Here is a 17,810-nt window from a genome sequence, read left to right as displayed (position 1 = left end):
TTATTTTCTATTTTAAAATTGTTTCATTTTATCTATTTTTAAAGGAATTTTTAAAAAGGATTTATTTGAGAAAGAGAGAGTGAGCAGGGGCGAGGGGTAAAGGAAGAGGGAGAAGCAGAATCCCTGCTGAGCAGAGAGCCTGATGCAGGACTTGATCCCAGAACCTTGGGATCATGAACTGAGCCACCCAGGCACCCTAAAGGAATTTTTAAGAAAGATTTTATTTATTTATTTGATAGAGAGAAAGAGAGTGCACACAAGCAGGGGGAGCGGCAGGCAGAGGGAGAGGGAGAAGCAGGCTTCCTGCCGAGAGGGGAGCCTGACATGGGGCTCCATTTCAGGACCCTGGGATAATGACCTGAGCCAAAGGCAGGCACTTAACCAACTGAGCCAACCAGACGCCCCTAAAATGGTTTCATTTTAAAATGAAATGTCTTTATCTTTTCTTTTAATGATATTGCACAGGTTAATCTCAATCAAGAAGATCTTAATCTTTTATTTAGAATACTAGCAGAAAATCTTGGTGAGGCTACTGAAGACTTAAATAAAATGAAACCAGGAGTACAGAAGACAGGTAAGAGACTGACAGTAGGTGGCATAATCCACATAGCTATTTATTTTATAATTTAGCAGGGGAGACAGACAATAAAAATGACATAAGCAAATATATACTTAAAAATTGTGATTTGTATTACCATGAAAACAGAAGATGTTTATTTGTTGAATAAATATTGCATAAAACTGTAGTTAGTGCTGATGGACTCTATTTAGTTATGGCAACAATCATTTATAGGTTCAGAACTTTTTCCAAGTTGTATTAAGTTAGGAGGAACCATAAAGAAGCATTTTAAATCTGGTGGATTCCTGGAATAATTATTGAAATTGCATATATACAAATAAAAACATTCAAAGCTGGCAGCAGGCTATGGTAGCATACTTAATCTGATTTTTAAATTAGGTTTTATGGTAAAATATCTTTAAGAATTGAAATATTTGATAAATTAGCCCTCAGCAAAGAAAATACTGAAAAATTGTACTGCAGTAAAAACTTAGAGAATTTATTAGTTGCAATGGCCTTTTGACTTAAGGCAAAGTAACTACCAGACCTAACTGCTTTATATATGTATGTTACATACACACAGACATATAGTCAATTTTTTCAACCAAATGGCACTATCCTATAAATGTGTATATGTGTATGTATTTCTGCACTTTCCTTTTTTCTTTCAAATAACAATTTATCTTGGTGTCCATTCTATATCTGTAAATATATTATGTGTAGATCTGTTTCATTCTTTCTAATGGCTTCCTAGATTAAATTCTCTTGAAGCATTATAATTTATTTAGCAAGTCTGTGTTGATGGGCATTCCAGATTGTTTTCAGTCTTTCACTCTTACCACATTGCATTGAATATCCTTGTCCATACACTTTTACAAGTGCACATGTATCTGTAGGGGAAACACCAGGACTACTTGATTAAAGGGTTCTTAATTTTTATTAACTTAATGTATGTTAAGTTAATGAATTTAATTAACTTAATTGAACATTTTTGACACATCTTGCCAATTGCTCCCCTTAGAACTTGTAGTAATTTTGTACTCCCACCAGCTTGTTTTTCTATATTAAAATTTTTGCTAAATTGCTAAGTGAAAAATGGTATCTCACTATATTTTTATTATTTAAAAAAATTTTTTTACTGTATTACAGAGCACAAACAGTAATAAAAACCACATATCTTAAGTGTACAGTTCATTGAATTTTTATGTATAGCTATACCAGATAGCTAGTAATCACCATGGTTAATACATAGAACATTTCCAGCTTGCCCCAGAAGGGCTCCCTATGCCCCTTCTTAATCAGTACCAAACACCCACCCGCCCTCAAATCCACCCAGAATTAACTGCCATCCTCATTTGTAATACCACAGGTAGATTAGTTTTGCCTGTTCTTGAATTTCACATAAATGGAGTCATACAGAATGTACTCTTTGGTTTTCGGCTTCTTTCAGTCATTATTTTGTTTGGGAGATTCCTCCGTGTTGTTGTGTGTAGCTGTAGTTCTTTCATTCATTCGTTTGTTTGTTTGTTTGTTTGTTTTATTGTGTTATGTTAGTCACCATACAATACATCATTAGTTTTTGATGTAGTGTTCCAAGATTCATTGTTTACATATAACAATCCTGTGCATATTCAACTTCCGAACGCATTAGTATTTATTTTATCCATTCTACCTTTGATGGAAAGCATTTGGGTTATTTCCATTTTTTGACCGTCTAGAATAAAGATGCTATGAAGATGTTATTATACATATCTTTTGTTATATTTATGTACGGTCTTCTTTTGGTTTTATAGCCAAGCTTCACAGGTTAGGCTCATTTTTTTAGCTTACATTTAGCTGCAGTAACTTATGCCATATTATACCAAATGATTTTCTGAATGGTTGTACCAATTTACCAGCAATGTATGAGACTACTAGTTGTTTCACATTATCCCTGGTCTTTGGTATTGTCAGTAATTTAAAATTAGCCATCCTGGCTGATATGCAGTAGTATTTTTGTGGTTCTTATTTATTCCCTGATTAATGAAACTGACACCTTTTCATAGGCTTACTGGCCATTTGGATATCCTTTTCAATGACATGACCATTGAAGTCTATTGACCATTATTTTTATTGAGTTTTTTTTTCTTAGTGATATATTGGAGTTTTTTGTTCATTCTGGATATGAGCCCATTGTTGGTTGTGTGTATTGTATGTGTTTGTGTTGATATAGGCATAGATACATCAAACCCCTGTGATTTGCTTTTCATTCTTAATGGGTCTTTTATGAGTAGAATTACTTAATTGTAATGAATTCCAGTATATCATTTTTGAAAGTGTTTAGTGCTTTTTATTTCTTATTTAAGAATCTTTGCCTATTCCAGGAATTATAAATTTGTAAAAGCAAAATATTTGCTAAAATTATTTCCCCTGGATCACACTCTGGAAGAGTGTTGGAATAAGGTGATAGTTAAGAAACCTCACCCTGTGTGTTTCTTTCTCAAAGTTAATAATTGACAGCAGTGGTTTTCGATATGGTTTTCTGGTACAGTTTATGGTATAGGATTCTTGTGTTAGTGATCATAGATAATGTTAATTCCAATAATATTAGTAACTAATGTAATGTTATTGAAGGTTAGTTGAGAGTAAAGGCAATCGTGAAACTGAGGAGTTTGGACTCTACCATTTGCCATCTCTGTGATGTTGGGCAATGTCCTGAATCTCTTTGAACCTCAATTTGCTCATCTGTGAAATGAGGACAGTAAAGTTTTTATTCTGAAAGATTGATAAAAGAATGAAGTGAGACAATCCATATACAGCCCTTAGCATAGTGACCAGCACAGAGGTAAGGACTTAGCAAGTAATAGCTATTATTAGTTTTCTCTATTACAGTTTAGAAAGCAATTTTATTGCATTTCTGAGTACGTGAATTTTAGCACAACAATATCAGTTTCATATAGCTTTCTTTTTGCTTTTTTATATGGTAGAAGAGATTGTAACCATCCCTCCCATTTTTTTCTTTTCTAGCCTTAACTCTTGTTATCCTCCTCATGATTTAAGCGTATCAAACTCTGTTTCCAAAATCTATCATGATGTGCTATTTACAATTTTCCCACAATCTCTTAACCTTATTCTTGAATGTCTTCTCTGTGTGAGGAGATACTTAAGCTCTACCTGAATGATAACTCCCTTATTAAACCTTTCTTGACCTCCCCATAACAACTTCGTGTTCTGTATTTTCTGCAGTATTCTATACTTTATTAACATTTGTCTACTTAATGTGACCAGGAATGTTGTGGAAAAAATGTGTGGGTAGAAGTGAAAGAATTTCTTTTAAATCTTTAGGTGAAATTAAAGGGCCACTTGAAACCTCTACAGCAAAACAAGATATACATGCTTCGCAAGTTACTTTAACAGCTGGAGTGGAAGAAATGAGATCTATAGACATCATTAATGTGCTGCTGAATTTTGAAATCAAAGAGGTGTGTAATTTTCATCTGTTTCTGTAAAGTGAATAAATAATAGATAATTGGAATTACCTCTACTAAGACTTATAGATTATTGATATGCATGAAAAAATCTTAACATAGGCTATTAATAATTTATATGTAGCAGTGCAGTTTGTAGTAAATTTGAGAGTTTATGAAAGATGAGCTCTATTTGAGGTATACAATATTTCACAGAGAACATGGTAACATGTCCTGTAACATGCTTTCTAAATGATTATAGGACACTTGGGGTGTAGCTTGCTTTGGATTCCATATAAGAAAGTCAGGAAAAGGAAGTAGTGACAGAAATCCTTTGCAAATTTTAGAAACCCTTGATAGAACAAAACACGGTATATCTACATTTTTTAAGTGTTGTATTACCACTATCTGCTTTCCATCTGCAGATCTTTGAGGAAATATTAAATGGATTTTCCTCTTTTGTATTCACACATTAATATTCATTGCATGTGCTAAGTGCTGAGGATACAAAATTAAAAGTCAAAGACTCTGATTTCTAACAAGAAAACAAACAATTAAAATTTTGGAAGTGTTCCCATTAAAAATGTACCTAAGGAGCTTGTGTCTGTGATAGTAAGGAGGGGGCATCTAAGCAGGCTCAGAGTGTCAGGGAAGAGAAGTGACATTTGAGATGAACCTTTAAGGAAGAGTAAGTAGAGTCTGAGAAAAGGGGATCAGAAAAGGGGCTCGGGCAGGGTTAAGGTGTGAGAATATGAGGAAGTACAGTAGATAAAGGGACTTATAAGAACTTCCTGCAAAATCCCTTCATCATTAATAGGAGAGGTTATGTTCTTCCTCTTAGTTAAAAATAATAAACTTTAAAACAAATGGATTCTACTTTTCTTATCTGAAATATATGCTTTGCAACTGATTTCTTTCATCTTAATACTTTACTGTTTTTCTGGTTAATATTAGAGTTACTGAAGATACATAAGCTTTAATAATTAAAAAATTGACAGAGGAATCATTCTGTTTGCAAATGGGCTTCATTAACATATGTGCATAGAAAACCCATAAGCTGCTTTTAATATCATTTGTAATAAATATTATTCCCTGAGGACATGGAAATTAGGGGAAGTAATTTACATTCCCCAAGGCCAATACTTGACACTGTCTGAAGACATTTTTGGTTGTCACTATCTGGGGAGAAGGAGCTGCTGACAAGTGTGAGAGACCAGTGTTACCACTAAACATCCTACAGTGCACAGGTCTGCTCCCTCGCTACAAAAAATTATCCAGCCAAAAATGTCAATGGTGTCAAGCCTGAGAAATCTTACCTTAGGATTAGTATAAAGGTTGACCGTTTATGATATAGACTTCCAGATGAAAGGCTGTCCATCAGAATAGAACTCCTGGTTCTAGGCAGAGCTACTTTGTTTTTTTCAAATTTTACCTTGACAATCACTAGAATATAGTGGCACTGTTTCAGAAGTCTGTACAAGTAAATATACCTGCTCGGTGGGGAGCCTGCTTCTCCCTCTCCTGCTCCCCCTGCTTGTGCTCTCTCTCTCTCTGTCAAATAAATAAATACAACCCTTAAAAATAATTTAAATAAAAGTACCTTCTAATAACACTAGGAAATTTTCCAGACACAAATAGTAGTACACATCTTTACATTGTGTGAATTTTTTTATTATATTGCTCTGGACAGTTATGAAATTGTTGACTTACCTTCATCATGTATTAGTGGAATTGTTTGTGGTAATACTGGGTCTTTTCTAGGTTGTGATTACTTTGATGAAAAAAGCAGAAAAGAAAGGAAGGCCTTTACATGAACTGAATATCCTGCAGCTTGGAATGAAAGCTAAAGTTAAACCCTATGACCTGACTGCTAAGGCTTATCTAAAAAAAATTAGTATGCGATGCTTTGAGTTCACTGGTGAGTGTGGAGTATAGTCTGTATAAATTATTCATGTTATAGGCAGTGATCACTACCTTCTTGTCAATAGTAAACACCTTTATTCATGTCACCATAGTTATTTAATTAAATTTACTACCTTGATGAAAAGGAACTTGTAATTTAAAAATTTATTATCTATGTAGTTACCATAAAGTAAGAATATATCTAAATACGTATATCTGTATTTAGCAAGAAGTAAAATACATTCAAATCCACTTTCTAACATGCATTAAGCCAACTTTTAAAGTTGCTATGGATGTTTAAAGTTTATAGGAACTCCATGAAGTAACTTTAAGTAAAGTAAACATATTAAGAATAATCCCTAGTTTATGTATTTCATAGCTTTATTCTTCAGTATATTCTTTCTGATTTATTCAAATGAATAATACCAGTAGTACAAATGTTACAAAAGTTATAATTGACTGGTGCTGGGTTTGGGGGCTTTTTTTTTTTTCCGAAGTTTTTAATGTTTTTCAGTTTTTTTTTTTTTTTTTGGTCAAAGCCAGTTTTATTGAAGTATGATTAATATATAATAAAATTCTGTTTTAAAATACATTTGAAATGTTTGAGATACTTACAGGAGCTGCCCTGTGTTTTTTATTTTTAGATTCTGCTGGAGAGCCACTTCACATTATTAACTCTTCTAATGTAACTAAGGAGCCCCTGCTGAAAATGTCACTGACAAAGGTATCTGGTTTCTTCCTAGGATTCTTTAATATCTGAATGTATGAAGTTATGTAATTCTCCCATATTTAATATTTCAATATTTCAATTTCCTCCCTAATATTTTTCATTCTAAAGCCCATTAATTGTAGTGAGTTATGCAAGCATCCAACAATAACCTTGTGAATTACCTTATAATGTTGAATAAGTGAGTGTGTACAAAGTTCTGTGGTAATCAGAACTTTTTTGTTTTAATCTAGATATGCTAGCATTTTCCTCTACCTTTAGCATTTACTCCTAAGTAGGATAAGGAATTTGAGTTTTTGCTTCTATATTGTGAGAGATGAGAAATACTTCAGTTTTTTGGCACATGCCTCTTTGCTGTTAAGAAATACGTTTTTGGTGTTTTCATAGCATACTTTGAAAAGAAGAGAATATATATATATATAAGCATATATATGTATGCACATGTATATATATCTATGTATGTGAGTGTGTATGTGTATATATATACTAAATATATATATTATGTATAATATATATAAATTAATATTTATGACATCTCACTAAATACATATATAAATGTATATATACACATATATAGGTATATGTATTTTTTTTAATGTTTGAATTCTTAATGTTTTCAACCCAGTGGTTTAATCTTCCACTGTTTCTAGGCAGACAGTGATGGACCAGAATTTAAAACCATTCATGACAATACAAAACAGAGACTTAAGGTAAATATTTTCTAATTTACTATAAGGCAATGTTACATTAATGATTAAATCTAGGTTTATAACCTTCCTCTTTCTCCACATCCTTACCAACAAATAATATACTTTTTAAGGGAATTTTATACATGATTATTTGGCTGAGTGCTGATGAAAGTATTAAACATTTGAATTATATATTGGCTTTAGGATTAGAATAAAATCAAGCATGAAGCTAAAAGCATGGCTCAGTACAGATATTGCTTACAATACATTTTAAGCTTATATAGTCTGTCTTGGACCCATCTGAAATGTGATTGGCCTAAGGCCTGTTAATACTTCCTACATTCTTTCTTAAAACCCACCAATTAAGGTCAGAGTTAGAGTTGGACATGAGAGGGGGCAGAGTGTTGGTTTATTGTGTGGTTGAGAGTAATATTGTAAGAATGAGTTCTTTAAAAAAAAAAAAAAAGACCTTAATTGATCTTTTCTTAAATGAACTATTCTTCAACATATACTTATTTGTATTTGTTGAAGCTTAACATAAAAATGTCACCAGATCTGAAATCTGTCTTTCTAATTGTTCATTATCTTAGGTTTCATTTTCATCCTTAGACTTAGTACTTCATTTGGAAGCTTTACTATCCTTCATGGATTTTTTATCATCTGTTGTTCCATCCTCTGAACCTTCCTCTTCTGAGAAAGAATCTGAGCTGAAACCACTTGTTGGGGAGTCCAGAAGTATCGTTGTCAAAGCTGGTATTTACTTTTGAGTCATGGTCTAATACTTTCTTTCTGAACTTTTAATAATCATATAATAACTTATATTTTCAAACTAAGACAAATATTTAACCCTTAATATGACAGCTGCTCTGACAGATTAAGTTAGTTTCAAAAGAAAGCAAATTTTATCCCTGTGGTAGGGATAGGATAATTTTGTGAGGGATTTAAAATAAATTTTTTAAATGAATCATGTATTTGTATTTGATTTCACTGCCTATCTTTTATGGAAAATAAAGTACGTACTTTGCATTGATGTCTCTCCAGCCTTCACTTCAGTGCAAGTAAGAACGGAAGAAATTAGAATATGAATACTGTTATGCATAGTACAAAGTCCCATTTCTGTCAGTCATGGAAACCTACCTGGTGCTCAGTGATTTAAAATGCTTTGCAGGGCGCAAAAGGAAGAAGATCATGGAAGAGACAGACTCACTTTGGTTTCTAACCAAAACTGAGTTTAAATCACACACAGCTATGGGCACATGTTCCTCAAGCATATGGCTTGTGCTATGAATTAGATATGATGTCAAGCTGAGTGAACATGCACCTGTTTTTAAGCCAATGTCATTTAAATTATTTTTCTTTTGTATTATATGATATGAATATCTAACATCTAATAATTTAATTTTCAGACCATTACCTATTTGAGTAACATCTGTATTACTGGCATCTTTAAAGCATAAAACTCTTAGTAATATTAGATCTGATATAAGGATCAGATTTTTTTTTTAACCAGGGATCAGAGCAATACTTTCACTATAAACTAGAGTTAAAGAGTTTTATTGTTGTCTTTAATGTACTTGCTATATTAATATCTGGAAATGCTTCTTTATATAACATGCATATATACATACACGTTCACACACAGTTGAATAAATGAAAGAGTGATGTTTAAGTTCACAATAAACTACAAAAATTATTAATCCAAAGAAACAGTATCCCAGTTATGCTGTATAGTTGATTTTAATGGTTTGATTATATTTTTATGGTTTGATTTACATCTTAAAGGAAAAAAAATCACTGTTATCATTAAGATGATTAAGGACTGATGTCCTGTGCTTTTACAGTATTGCAGGAAAAGGTCTGTTTCCCTCAGGCCAGACAGATCTCTAGAAAAATAAATACTAAATTTATCAGTTAAGACCTGGACCAAAGTAGATTAAGGGAATCCTTTGATTATGATTCTTATACACACACACACACACACACACACACACACACACGCACGCACTATAAATTTTTTTGTATTTTTTTTAACTTAGCCCTTTATATTTATGTCTCATAGACCTGAATCTTTTTTTCCACAAGAAAAATTATAGGGAATTTTCCATCTAGCAAATTGTACTTTCAAGGTGCTAGTAAAGGTTGCCTTTATTCTTAAGTTGGAGGGGAATATGCTAGTTTCTGATTGGCATTTGAAAATTGTGTCAAAATCCATATTATATGTTATCTTAATAGAAGCCTTTTTGATTCTTCATAGTTCATAATGTACTTTTTGTGAATTTTACATTATCTAGTCTGTTGTTTCATCTTTGTACTTTGCTAATCACCAGTTTTCTATTATTTTTCAGTATCTGGCAGTACTTCTCAAGATGATGTGTTTGATTTAAAGGTTATAGCTGAATTAAATGCATTTAATATCTTTGTCTGTGATCAGAAGTGTAACACTGCAGATATTAGAATACATGGTAAGTAAAGATATTCCTTGGTGTAGGTAGTTCTCTTTCTTTACATAGACCTCCAGCAAGAGTAAGCTTGTGTATGGTAGATTTCTTAGGAGTCATTGTTTTGTTTGCTTATATTGAAAACTTGCACAAACTTTTCAAAACTTGGAAATGTTAGACGCGACTTTCTTATGATTCACAGCTAACATGAAACATTTCTAATGTGTTTTTCAAATTTTAGAATAAATCTAAGGCTTAATTGCTTATGTTCCTTTTGTATTTTCAGAATCATATAACCTTAATTTAAACTGAGGAATTAATATTTACGACACCTTACTAAATAAAGGAGATGTAACTATGTTTATTTCCCTTGTCTTTTGTACATATAGAGCGTCAGGCTAGAAGTACCTAAAAGAAATTTTGTAAGCATTATTCATCAACAGCTTGATAAAAGGATAGGTTCATATTATACCATGGATTCTTGAACCAATCTGCCAAGATTCAAGTTTTGATTCAAGCTAATATTTATTAGCTGACCTTGAGAAACTTAACCTTTCTGCATCTTAGTTCCCTATGGAGGTAGTTGTAATAATTATTTATGGGATTGCTGTGCTAGTTATAATAATTATTTGTAGGATTATATGTACATTTACATATATTTAGAAAAGTGGTACATGTAAGCACTTGAGAAAAGATTTAAAAATAAGTACTGTTCAACAAATATTAAACTAAGTATCTATTTCGTGGGTGGCATGGTAATAAGTTGAGCTTATTAGTGGTTCTTAGCTATAGGTATTCTCTCTTACTGAGGAGCTATTTTAGAAATCATTATGCCTTCAGAAATTATGAGAATAACCAAAATATTTTGGAGAGAAAGATTATATTTTAAATATTTATTATAGAATGAATATCCATCAAATTATATTCATTTATGCTCAATTATCAAAGCACTCACAAATGCTTGTGAGATGGCTGTTTAAGAAACAGTGTGTGTCTTTCTCTATGACCACTTGTGATCTTGTCAATGCATAGGTTATTTGTTTGGAGAGCTGTGATTCTCTTTGAAATTCAATTTCTTTTGTCTTTAAAATTTCCACTTTTATGTATGAAACACCTGTAACAGTTAAAGATATTGTAACCTTTATTAGGCATCTCATACATAGAAGTGTATGTATGTATATATGTATTTAATATGTGTAATAGTAATTTTATTCATTATCTATCTTGGTAGTATATTTTTTAACTTGATTAAATACCGCTGAATTGGTTTGCTTGGATTGGGTGAAAAGTTTGTAAATGTTATGTTTCCTGTAGGAATGGATGCCTCTATTTCTGTGAAGCCAAAGCGGACTGACATGTTTGCCAGACTTAAGGACATAGTAATTACGAATGTTGACTTGCTGTCCATTCACAAAAAGGTAATTAAAAAATACGTTTCAGGAAAAGGAGGCTGTTCAAGATGGCAGGGTAGGAAGATCTTGAATCCCCCTCCCCTACAGCCATAACAATTCTAGAGCTACAAGTGAGATAATTTTCTCTGTAAAGGTCTCGAAAACTAGATGAGTAGCACCTCCACAACAGAAGATAAAAGGGCCACATCGAGATGAGTAGGAGAGGCAGAGATGTAGTCTTGCTGCCATAGCTTGCAGGCACCCTCAGCATACAAAGGAGATGCCCCTGGAGTGCCCGACTGGTGTCTAGGTGGGATTGTACTTCTGGGCTTCATTGGTCATATCTTGTTCAAGACCATTCCTTCAATGGGAGAGGTAGATCTTTCACCTAATACACAGAAACAAACACAGAGAATCAGGAAAAATGAGGAAGCAGAGGAATGTATTCAAATGAAGACAAAGGCAAACCTCAAAAAAACAACCCTTCCATGGATCAAAGATAAGTCGTTTTCCTGATAAAGAGTTCAAAGTAATGGTCATAATGATGCTCACCAAACTCAGCAGAAGAGGGGATGACTAGAATAGGAACTTCAACAAGAATATACAAAATATATGAAAGTACCAGATAGAAGTCATAGAGCCCAAGAATACAATAACTGAATTTAAAAAATATACCAGCATATATACCAGGGCTCAGCAACAGACTGAATGAAGCAGAACAGATCAGTGAGCTGGTAGACAAAACAATGAAATTTACACACACAGAGCAGCAGAATAAAAAAAGAATTAAAAAAAAAAAGATGATAACTTAAGGGACCTATGAGACAACGTGAAGTAGAATAATATCCACCTTATAGCAATCCCCAAAGGAGAAGAGAGAAAGGGACAGAAAGTCCATTTGAAGAAATAATGGCTGAAAATTTGCTTAAACTGGGAAAGGGACTATCTCAGAAAATTCCAAATAAGGTGAACCCAAAGAGTGTAATACTAAAACACATTTTAATTAAATTGTCAAAAATTAAAGAGGATCTTAAAAGCTGCAAGAGAAAAAGAACTTGTTAAAGTACAAGGAAAACCACATAAGGCAGTAAGCAGATTTTTAGCCAAAACTTTGCCAAGCCAGAAAATGGCATGACATATTCAAAGAACTGAAAGGAAAAAACTTTCAACTAAGAATACTCTACCTGGCAAGGTTATCATTTGGAATAGAAGGAGAGAGAAAAAATTTTTCAGACAAACAAAGCTAAAGAACTTGTAACGATTAATTGGGATTACAAGGATGTTAAAGGGACTTTTTTCAGCTGAAAAGAAGTGGCACTAACTAATAACAAGAGAGCATAGAAATCTTACTAGAAAAAGTAATTATATAGTAAAAAGTGGATTAACCACTAATTAAAGCTAGAATGAAAGTTAACAGACAACGGGGTGCCTGGGTGGCTCAGTGGATTAAAGCCTCTTCCTTCCACTCAGGTCATGATCCCAGGGTCCTGGGATCAAACCCTGCATCAGGATTTCTGCTCAGCAGGGAGCCTGCCATCCCCTCTCTCTCTCTGCCTACTTGTGATCTCTGTCAAATAAATAAATAAAATCTTAAAAAAAAAAGTTAATAGACAACAGTAGTAAAAATAGCTATGGTTACGATAATTATTTTATGGATACAAAGGATAAGGTATAAAATGTGACATGAAAAATATAATATTGGGGGGGACAGTAAAAATGTGGAGTTTGGGAATGTTTCAAATTTAAATGTCTGTCAACCAAACAGGCTGTTATCTACATGGGATGTTTTATGTGAACCTAAGGGTAACCACCCAGCGAAACTTATAGTAAATGCACAAAAGAAAATAAGAAAGAAATATAAATAGAATGCTAAAGGAAGCCATCAAACCACAAGGGAAGTGAGACTCCAAAAAGCTGTTAGAGCTAATAAATGAATTCAGTAAAGTTGCAGGGTACAAAATTAACATAAAAAATCTGTTACATTTCTATACAGTATTAATGAACTATCAGAGAATTTAGGAAAACAATCCCTTTTACAGGTGCATCACAAAGAACAAAATATCTTGGGGAAAAATTGCCTAGGAATAAATTTAACCAAGTAGGTGAAAGACCTGTACACTGAAAACTGTAAAACATTGTTGAAAGAAATTGAAGAAGACACAGATAAGTAGAAACATATTTCATGCTCATGGATTGAAATAATTTATATTGTTAAATTGTCCGTACTACTCAAAGCATTCTACAGACTGTGCAATTCATATAAAAATTCCAGTGGCATCTTTTATAGAACTAGAACAATTCTAAAAATTTGTATGAAAACACGAAAGACCCCCAAACAACCAAAATGATCTTCAGAAGGAACAAAGCTAGAGATCTCATACTCCCTGATTTCAAACTATTCTGCAAAGCTATAGTAATCAAAACAGTATGGTATTGGCATTAAAACAGACCCATAGATCAGTGGAACAGACTAGAAAGTCCAAAAATAGACCCATGTACATATGGTCAATTAATTTTCAACAAAGGAGGCAAGAATATACAATGGGGAAAGGATAGTCTTTTCAGTAAATGTGTTGAACAGCTACATGTAAGAGACTGTCAATAAAATGGGACAGCTACATATAAAAGCATGAAACTGGACCACTATCTTTATACCATATAAACAATTTAATTCAAAATGAATGAAAGACTTGAATTTAAGACCTGAATCTAATACTCCTAGAAGAAAACATACATGGCAAGGTCCTTGACATTGGTCTTAGCTAAGATGTTTTCTTAGCTCTGACTCCAAAGGCAAGAACAACAAAAGCAAAATTTTTAAAATGTGACCACATGACACTAAAAAGCTGTATAGCAAAGGAAGCCATCAACATATCAAAAAAGCAGATACTGAACGGGAGAAGATTTTGCAAATTGTGTATCTGACAAACAGTTACTATCTAAAATATGTAAAGAACTCATACAAACTCAGTAATCAAAAAACCAAACAATCTGGTTAAAAAATGAGCAAAGGACCTAAATAGGCATTTTTGCAAAGAAGACATACGGGTAGATAACAGGCATGTGAAAAGATGCTCAACATCACTAATCACCAGGGAAATGCAAATCAAAAGCGTAATGAAATACCACCTTACATCTGTCAGAATGACTTTTATCAAATAAACAAGAAATAACGAGTATTGGTGTAGATGTGGAGAAAAGGGAACTTTTCTCATGCCCTATTGGTGAGAATATAAATTGGTATAGCCACCATGGAAAACAATATGGAGGTGTTGTTTATTAACAGTAGAACTTTCATATGATCCAGCAATGATTCCACTTCTGAGTATCTATCTGAAAAAAAAACAAAAAAAACTAAGTTGAAAAGATACATCACCTCTGTATTTATTGCGGCATTATTTACAATAACCCAGGTGTGGAAACAACCATAAGTGTCCATCAGTAGATGAATGGATAAAGAAGATGTGATTGATACACACACACACACACACACACACACACACACACAATAGAATATTACTCAGCCATAAAAAAGAATGGAATCTTGCCATCTGTGACAATATGGATAGAACTAAGGGGAATTATGTGAAATGACAGAAGTCAGAGAAGGATAAATATGGTATGATTTAATTTATAAGCAGAAACTAAAAACCAAAACAAAACCAAGCAAAAAAAAACCCTCAGGCTCATAGTAAATAGAGTAGTGGTTTTCAGAAGAGAAGGTATTGGGGAGATGAAATAAGTGAAGGGGGTCAAAAGGTACACACGTCCAGTTTTAAAATAAGTATGTCATAGGGACGTAAAGTACAGCATGGGGCATACAATCAATGATACTGTATGAACTTTGTATGGTGATAGGTGGTAACTAGACTTACTCTAGTGAGTAGTTTGCAATGTATGCCAATCGAATCACTATGTTGTACATGTGAAACAAAATATTTTGTTAGCTCTACTTCAATTAAAAAAAAGAAAAGAAAAAGAAAAACCAGCTATGCTCCAAAATAAGATGGCATTATCCCATGAAAAATTGGGGAAAGTGTTAGAAGATACATCATACAAACAGATTATGAATGGTCATTAAGCACATTAAAGATATTCAAAAACACTAGTCATCAGGTAAATGCAAATTAAAGCCACAAGGACATACACACCCATTTCAATGTCTACATTAAAAAAATTGACAATACCAACTATTGGCATAGATTGGAGCAACTGGAACTTTTATTATGGTGGCAATGTACAATTATATAATCTCCTTGGAAAACAGTTTCAAGCTTCTTAGAGAACCCAATATATATTTAGCATATAACTCAACAATTCCAGTCCTGTGCCTTTCCCCAAGGAAATGAAGACATATGTCCATGGAAATCTGAAAGTGAACACTCATAACAAGTTTCTAATTATAACCCCAAACTGAAACAGTCCAAATGCCTATCCAGAGAAGAATGGATAAACAAACTGTGGTATATCCAAAGTAGAATAGTACTCAGCTATAAAAAAGAAAAAAAATAGTGAAACGTGTAATGGGAGTGAATCTTAACATAACACTTAATGAGAAAAGGAAGACACAGAAGAGAACATATCCTATAATTCCACTTACTGAAGCTCTAGGAAAGACTAATTTAGTAAGAGAAAGCAGATCAGTTGTTGTTTGGATCTGGTTTGGGGGGAGGGTCAGAAATTAGCTGAAGGGGAGGGGCTCAAAGGAACTTTTTGGGCCGATGGGATGTTCTATATCTTGTTTTGGTGGTATTTACATGGGTGGTGTAAATTTGTCAAAATTTGTCAATGTATTTGTGTAGAAAATGAGTGCATTTTATTATATGCAAATTATGCCTCAAAAATTAATTTAAAAATTATTTCACAAAAATTAGAATGTACAGATTAATAGAAACTAAAAAATAAACATCAAAAAATGCTTTCAGAAAAATAATTTCTGTATTGAAATTTACTTTTGGGATGCCTGGGTGGCTTAGATGGTTAAGTGTCTGCCTTCAGCTAAGGTCATGATCCCAGGGTCCCTGGGATCCAGTCCTGTATCAGGCTCCCTCCCCCACTGCTCCTCCCTCCTGTTCCTGCACACTCTCTCACTCTCTCTCTTTGACAAATAAAATCTTAAAAAAAAAAAAAAACCCAAAACTTAGTTTTGATTTTTATGTTTGAGATGCCTTTATTCATTTCATTATATATCCATTAGTTGTTATGTGTCAGGCAGTTTGTTAAGGATTGACCATGAATATGGTTATGTGCTTTCACATTATGTATAGACTAGGTGATTCGTAAGTTATGTCTGGCCATTTAAGTGATTGATATTTCCATTGATTAAAACAATTTTTGTAAAAGTAGGAAAAAGTTTTGTTAAGTAAAATATTTTTAACAATTTATTGAGGATTGAATTTAAATGGTGCTTCTTCATATATCTAGGATTTTTTAATAAGGAAACTTGTTTATAATGCAGCTTTTTTCTTGTAATAACCAGTTAATTTAATACTTTTAGGCTGTCTCTATTTTGGGAGATGAAGTTTTTAGGTTCCAAATGACTCTTTATCCAGATGCTACAGAAGGAAATGCCTATGCTGATATGTCTAAAGTAGACGGGAAACTTAGTCTCAAAGTGGGTTGTATCCAAATTGTTTATGTTCATAAATTCTTCATGTCTCTTTTGGTAAGTTTATTTTTAAATGTGTTTATTTTTCATTGAGACCTAAATATTTTTGCCTATACATTTGAACTTAGTCAAAATATTTACTAATAGGACTGTGTGATGAATACTCAGATGCTGAACAGAATATTATAGTGAAGGAAATCCTTTTCGTGATGGATAACCAAATGAATTTTTATTATCATTGTTAACCATTCTTTCACATTTCCATAGGTATATAATTTAAAAGTACTTTTTTGGTGTATTAATGTAGGCATTTTCAGTGTTTTATGAAATACCCTTAAAGGTATCTAGCTTTTTTTTTTTCAAGAATGACTAGTATTGGAATTTAGAACTTTTGATTATAATTGTGATCAACAAGGCCATAAAATTATTTTCTTTTAATTATTTTGATGTAACTATCATGGGCTAAAGAGTTTTAATCTGTCTATGCCTCTTTGCGGGACTATTATTCAAGGCTTGTAAGTCATGGATTTCTACCTAAACCATGAGAAGTGACAGTTGTTAATATCTCAGAGTGTGTCTTTCTAGACTTACACTCTCCATATATACAATCACAAATAGCATCTCTTTTAATTATTTTATTTAGTTTTGCTTTTCAAAATAAGTGTTTTTTAAAGTTAGTCCTGTTTTATTTTAAGGAAATCTAAATATCAGTCTCTTCCAACAGAACTTCCTGAACAATTTCCAAACTGCCAAAGAAGCTTTGAGCTCAGCTACAGCCCAGGCTGCAGAAAGAGCTGCTTCCAGCATGAAAGACTTGGCTCAAAAGAGTTTTCGCCTTTTGATGGATATTAACTTGAAAGCTCCAGTTATTATCATTCCTCAGTCTTCGGTATCACCAAATGCTGTTGTAGCAGATCTGGGTTTAATCAGAGTTGAAAACAAATTTAGCTTAGTTCCTATGGAACATTATTCTCTTCCTCCAGTCATTGACAAGATGAACATTGAGCTAACGCAGTTGAAGTTGTCCAGGTATAAATATATAATTCATTT

General features: G+C 32.9%; 1 protein-coding gene across 2 annotated transcripts in view; it reads left to right on the top strand.

Moving 5' to 3' along the window:
• The window catches only part of LOC111153382 (vacuolar protein sorting 13 homolog C), a 180,313-nt gene that overhangs the window by 91,216 nt on the left and 71,287 nt on the right, over positions 1 to 17,810 (top strand). For both annotated transcript variants that reach the window (XM_022512378.1, XM_022512377.1), the window contains 10 exons: positions 466 to 574; positions 3,884 to 4,020; positions 5,767 to 5,923; positions 6,552 to 6,631; positions 7,285 to 7,344; positions 7,914 to 8,076; positions 9,669 to 9,785; positions 11,076 to 11,179; positions 16,650 to 16,817; positions 17,485 to 17,789. In XM_022512378.1, coding sequence (XP_022368086.1) covers positions 466 to 574; positions 3,884 to 4,020; positions 5,767 to 5,923; positions 6,552 to 6,631; positions 7,285 to 7,344; positions 7,914 to 8,076; positions 9,669 to 9,785; positions 11,076 to 11,179; positions 16,650 to 16,817; positions 17,485 to 17,789 — 1,400 coding nt within the window. The remainder of the gene's footprint in view (positions 1 to 465; positions 575 to 3,883; positions 4,021 to 5,766; positions 5,924 to 6,551; positions 6,632 to 7,284; positions 7,345 to 7,913; positions 8,077 to 9,668; positions 9,786 to 11,075; positions 11,180 to 16,649; positions 16,818 to 17,484; positions 17,790 to 17,810) is intronic.

Source organism: Enhydra lutris, unplaced genomic scaffold (assembly GCF_002288905.1).
Source record: "Enhydra lutris kenyoni isolate GAN:26980312 unplaced genomic scaffold, ASM228890v2 scaffoldscaffold31, whole genome shotgun sequence".
Taxonomy (NCBI): Eukaryota; Metazoa; Chordata; class Mammalia; order Carnivora; family Mustelidae; genus Enhydra; species Enhydra lutris.
The sequence above is the reverse complement of the archived record's forward strand: the minus strand, read 5'-3'. Positions and strand labels throughout refer to the sequence as shown.